Source organism: Acinonyx jubatus, chromosome F2 (assembly GCF_027475565.1).
Source record: "Acinonyx jubatus isolate Ajub_Pintada_27869175 chromosome F2, VMU_Ajub_asm_v1.0, whole genome shotgun sequence".
Taxonomy (NCBI): domain Eukaryota; kingdom Metazoa; phylum Chordata; class Mammalia; order Carnivora; family Felidae; genus Acinonyx; species Acinonyx jubatus.
The window spans coordinates 64707532-64713758 of record NC_069394.1 but is presented as its reverse complement, the minus strand read 5'-3'; the positions used below and the strand labels follow the sequence as shown (position 1 = coordinate 64713758).

Genomic DNA, 6227 nt, shown 5'->3' with positions numbered 1-6227 from the left:
CAGTGCTATCAACAATAGCCAAATTATGGAAAGAATCCAAATGTCCATCATCTGATGAATGGATATACATATTTATTACTCGGGGATAAAAAAGAATGAAATCTTGCCATTTGTAACAATGTTGATGGAACTAGAATGTATTATGCTAAGCGAAATAAGTCATAGAAAGATAAATATCATATGACTTTTCTCCTATGTGGAATTTAAGAAACAGATGAACATACAGGAAAGGGGGGAAAAAGAGGAGGGTGGAAAACAAACCGTAAGAGACTCTTAACAATAGAGAACAAACTAAGGGTTGATGGACGAAATGGGGGAGGGATGGGCTAAATGGGTGATGGGTATTAAGGGCATTTGTTGGGATGAGCCCTGGGTGTTATATGTAAGTGATGAATTGTTGAATTCTACTCCTGAAACCAACATTGTACTGTATGTTAACTAAAGAATGAAAAAAAAAGTGTTAGAATACTTCCAAAACAAAAAAACACTCTTCCTTTAAAAGGAATATACTTTGTATATTTTCCATAATTAAAAAAAAGGCCAGTCAAATAATAACAAGGTTTATATTAAAAACAGTAGTCCTCTACTTCATCCTTCCATACTCCCAACTCCCTCTCCTTAGCCCATTAATTCTTAATCTTTTACATTGTTTCTTCTAGAATTTACTTTCTTATGTCTAGGTAACATGCACATCCTGTTATTTCTTGATTTTTTTCTTTCAGTTTTAGATATTGTCTATTGACTTCCTGCTACAGCAGATGAAGATTTAACTCTCCTATACCCCTCCTTTCACATACAGTACTTCTTCCTTCCTCCCCTTCAAATATATTTATATCACTGTTTTTGGTTAAATTGATATTTAGGGCTAAAATTATTTTAAATATATGAATACTGTTTATAGCTAAGTCATATAGTATATTATTATTTCTTCTCTTCTGTAGCCATTGTTTGCACAATTAACAGCTGCATTTTGTTATTATTTTCTTGGTTTCTGTGCTTTTATTACTAATCCATCCCCAGATTTTCTGATAGAAGTAAAAATTGCCTCTGAACATGTGTTCTGTTTCATGTTTATCTTGGAGAATTTCATCTGAGACTTTAGTCCTCCTTCTATTCCACTTTGGTGGTTCTTTAAGCCTGTTTTGCAGCTATTAGACTTTTGTCTTCACTGTTATCTTGAGATTTTTTCCCCATGCCTTTCTCCTGAATTCCTGATTTCTGAGATCCTATATCTTTTTCTTGGTTTAATCCCTCAGGATTTTCCTGAGAAAGGTTAATAATTTAGGACCTCAATTCTTTGAAAGTGTTTGTATTTTACCCTCACTTTTCATTATCATTTTGCTGGGTGTAGATTTTTAGGACAGAATGGCCCCTGAAAACTAAGGCATTTCTCCATTGTCTTCAAACTTTAGTGGTGCTGTTGAAACGTTTCATGTTACTCTAGTCCTCTTTCCTTTGTGATCATCTTTTCCTCCCCCACTCTTTCTGGAAGTTTTCAGGCTCATCTTTTCATCCTGAGAGGACTTGTGTTTCCTTCTACCAAATTCTTGGAGGGGATAACCAATCTGGGATTAGTCTGAATTAAATTCTTGGCTAGAGGTGTATCAGACCATTTAAGTAATCTGAATTTGGCCCACAAATTGGTGAGAACTGACCTATGATTCAGCTGTAGTTTCTCCCCTCTCTACTCTTGCCAAATTTTGAAATAGTCAATTGTCCCTTGAAGACAGTATGGGGGTTTATTTATAATTTACCCTTAAACTGAAGGTATAGCCCTTTGGAATCTTAGAATGCTGGTAGGAGGAGAATCTGTTATTAGACTTCCCACCTTGGAGTAGCCTTGGGCTTTGTTCTCTGTTCCCATCCTCAAAAATGCTGTGAAAATCAAAGTCTGCACTCACCTATCTTGACAGATGCTCTCAGGACAACAGTGTACCACTTACCTTTCTAGGTTCCTGCCTTCACTCAATGCCTAACTGGAGATTTTCTTACTTTCTTGTTTGATGTCTTTAAGATGATTAAAAAATTATATTTTGGGGCACCTGGGTGGCTCAGTCGGTTAAGTGACTGATTCTTGATTTTGGATCAGGTCATGATCTCATGGTCATGAGATTGAGCCCTGTGTTGGGTTCTGTGCTGACACTGCGGAGCCTGCATGGGATTCTCTCTCTCCCTCTCTCTCTCTCTGCTCCTCCCCTGCTTGCACTCTATCTCTAAAAATAAATAAGTAAACATTTTAAAAAATTATATTTTGTCCAGAAGTTTGTTATTTCCAGCAGTCCAGACACCTGTCCTGTCATATTCTTGAAAATGGAAATATCACTTAAAAAATTTTTTTTTGTTAATGTTTATTTATTTTTGAGAGAAAGAGACAGAGTGCAAGAGAGAGAGGGGCAGGGAGAGAGAGGGAGTCACAGAATCTGAAGAAGGCTCCCAGGATATGAGCTGTCAGTACAGAGCCCGACCTGGAGCTCAAACCCACAAACCTTGAGATCATGACCTGAGCCAAAGTCAGATCCTAAACTGACTGAGCCATCCAGGTGCCCCATATATCACTTTTCTAAGTCTCAATTTACTTATCTGAAAAATGAGGATGATAGTAGTATCTACCTCATATATTTGAGTAATAAATGAGATTATCAGTATAAAGTTCTTAACACTGTGTCTGGCACCTCAATTAATGTTTACTTCTTCCTTTTTTTTTTTTTTTGTAAATGGTATTCTCAGAGTCTGAACATGAATGCTTTATCTTGCTGTATTTTTATAAGGATATGAGGCACTAATGCCAGTGATGAAGATGTGAAGCACCTGAGGTCTCGTTAAGTTGTATATTTATTAAGAAATATAGTTCATTTGAAAAGTTTCTGTTTCAAATGAAAACCAAGAGATTACACAACATTAGTAGCCTAGATCTTAACTGAGAAAAGGAGATTTATTGCAGTGAAATCCTTAATGTGTACATTTCTTGAGATAATAGAGTTTGAAAATATCCCCTCTCCCCCTTAATCAAACAGAACTCTAAACGTATATAACATGGATGCTTCTCTTACAGCAAACTAGGGTATGTTCAATTTTTTTTTTTACCAATTTTTTATTGCCACAGAAATGTGAATTGCATGAGTAGGTCCTTTTAAAGTGCACAGATATGTTCATTCTAAGAAATTGCTCTTCTCTTTAAAAAAATATTTCCCCCACTGCCAGGTGGCTCTTGCACAGAATTAGCTCTCTCTCTGGTGGTTGCCCTGACCCTTGGGCTGTCTCAGGGACATTCCTTTAGTAGGTGTATTGTGATGTTCTTCACAGCCAGCATGGTCTCTGTACAGGTCGGTTTGATGAGCATCTCTGGGAGTAAAAATCCAAAATGTCCAGTGTCACGAAGTTCAAAAGCAAATGTGTAGGGTATTCCATTTTTGTAGGCCCAATCCATTGAGCTACCAGAGCTCACATCTAAAAATAAAAAAAAAAAAAAAGAAGAGCCTCACTAAAGAGTCTGCATAACTTTCAAAGTTTATATATAGTACTTGCTTACTAAGCTATCCTAAATCCTCACAATTAAATACTGTTTCAACAAGAATGATTTAACAGTGGTTCCTTGGCAGTGGGCTCATGGAACTAAAAATCCTACCGGCCATCATCTTTGAGGACCTAGTGTAAGTAGTAATGCTTTTCTAGTGTGATGATCTCAAGATTTCTCAGCCTCAATTCCAATAACATTTATCTCCACCCACACTTCAGCCCCCACCTCTCCCCCTCTACAAACTAATCTCTGGCTCAGTTTCTTTGCATTCACTCCTTGAGAGGAAGCTGGAGAAAGTCTTTGCTGTAAAATCACTCTAGTCACTGACAGCCTGTTCCTGGCTCCCTGGAGCCAGCTGCTCCAGGCTCCTTTTTCTAGACCTTCACTTAATGAACTTTTCTCACGCTCTTATGGTCCTGCCCTTCACTTTACCATTGTCCCCAGGTCCACACAAGGTAATCAGCCCACCACCTCCTCTACTGACGCCACAGCCCTCTGGCTTTCTTCCTTCCAGCTCAGAGAAGGAGAAGATGCTTGTTTTTTACAGGTGTCATCTTTTGATTCTATTCATCATGGTCTTCTCTGGTCTCTGGTCTTCTCTGGGACCTCGTTTCATTAATTAAACCACCCTCTCTTGCATCTGCATTGACCACAATATTCAAGCACTGATTTCCTATAGCACTTCCTTCTTATGCTATATACCATCCTCCTTGTCTTGGTCCTTTTGCTTTAGAATGCAAAGAGACTCTATATATGTTGCCTCTGTATCCTCAGCCACTTTCAATCTGGTTCTTGCCTCTACTTGTCCATGAAACCTTAGTTCTTGAAGGTCACCAATGATAGCAGGCCTAATCTCCTTTCTTGTTGTTGGTGGTGGTGGTGGTGGTTTTTTTCCCCCCTCTCAGATGCCACTTTCAACCTCTCAACAACATTTAGCATAGCTGATAATCCACTGGCAACTCTCTCCTCTCTCTGGCTCTTGTGACCTTACATGCTTGTGAGCTTGTCGGCACAGAGGTGAAAGTGCAGGCATTAGAGGCAGACTGAGGGCTCAGGCTGTATGTATCCCACCACCTACTGTGACTTGTCTGAACCATAATCTCCTCTTTAGAAAAAGAGATTATAATACCTGCTGCATGGTGGTGTTGTGGAAATTAAATGAAATAATGTGCTAAGGGACATATGCCCCTATTATTTTGCATCTTGACACCCCAAAGTGCCTAGTATGTCGTTTTTTAGCGAAACAGGCTCTCAATAATTGTTTAATAAATTTTTAAGAGAAGAATCTTTATATACTTTTTTCTTGAAATCAATATGATCCAGACTGACCTAACACTATTACTATTAAAAAATTTTTCAGAGCATGTTCATCTGCTCAAATAATACCACTTTTTATGCTGCTTCTGTCAGGACAAGTTAGAGATAGATTATTAAGTTAAGACAATTAAATGACTTTGCTGTTTCTCAGGCTCCTCTTGCTTTGGTTAAGGACAAAAGGTAGGCGGTGGCTTCATTGTCCCTCTGGATTAGAGTACACTGGAACTGCAAATAGTGGTCATAGAAGCCAAAGTCAGAGTCAATATGTGCCAAGAGTTACGTCGTGGTGATGTGACAGCCTCATTTCTATGGTAACAGATTGTTCTTGGTAAATATAATACCATGACTGTAACTTCATACCAAGCTTAAAAGGTGAAGTGTAAGATTTTTAAAAATTAATATTAAAAACTAATGTATATTATGGGGGTGATAATTAGGAATATGACTTTTAAAAAAATGCTATCTTTCCTCCTTCAGCATGGCCGTACTCAAAAACAGTTCTAAAGAGGTCAGCATGAGACCAATGATCATAGACTTTGCAAAAAATTCTAATACTTCAGACATTCTCGTTATTAGGATAAACTTACATGAGAAGCAATGTTAATTGACAAACCAAGCTTTTCTTCTGAAGGCTCAAGAAAGTGAGTGGTTAGGAATATAATAATGGGTAGGTTAAAGAAATCAAGGAGAAATTTCGTACTTCACTGAAAGCGAGATTGGGTGCCACTCTCTATACATACACATACAACCTGTGTGTGTGTGTGTGTGTGTGCATATGTAGACATTAAGATGTATATGATTTCATGCTAAATTTTCCAAGTCATATAATTAATGAATTTTAGAGTTTAAAAGACCATGAGAAATGACCTTGTCCAATCCCTCACTTAAAAGTGGTGGAAACTGAGGCCCAGGATTAGTATCTTGGCCAAGAATGTATCACAGTTAGCAGGAGAATTAGGACTAGAATCCATGTCTTCTGATTCTTCAAGTTCTTTCCATATACCCAGTTGTTCTTTATTTCATATAAAGTAAGAAATATTTTAATTACCTTTTAAGGGGAAATTCAGCTTTAGGTGTTATGTAAAAAACAGAATTTCCTAACAAGAATGGTGGAGGAAAGGAATAAAAGGGAAGCTCTTTTAGGGCTGAGATATTACTTCATTACCTTCTCAAGGCCCATTTCCACCCTTATAGTAGTTACAATTGCCTAAGGAGCCCACTTGGGCACTTTCTACTGTCATAAGATCTTAATTCAGCTTTGTAGTCATTACTACATGCTTAGAAAATTCTCTGCTTAGAATTTATTTAAATTGATACAATGATTTCTGTCATGCAGTGTAAAACTAATCAGATATAAACTCCCTCCATCTTCCTTGGCTAATTTGGTTGTCAA

General features: G+C 37.6%; 1 protein-coding gene across 2 annotated transcripts in view; it reads right to left on the bottom strand.

The window, feature by feature from the left end:
- Positions 1-2898: 2898 nt before the first annotated feature.
- CPA6 (carboxypeptidase A6) overlaps positions 2899-6227 on the bottom strand; it is a 335064-nt gene continuing 331735 nt past the window's right edge. For both annotated transcript variants that reach the window (XM_027042796.2, XM_015068061.3), the window contains exon 11: positions 2899-3447. In XM_027042796.2, coding sequence (XP_026898597.1) covers positions 3260-3447 — 188 coding nt within the window. In that variant the 3' untranslated portion in view covers positions 2899-3259. The remainder of the gene's footprint in view (positions 3448-6227) is intronic.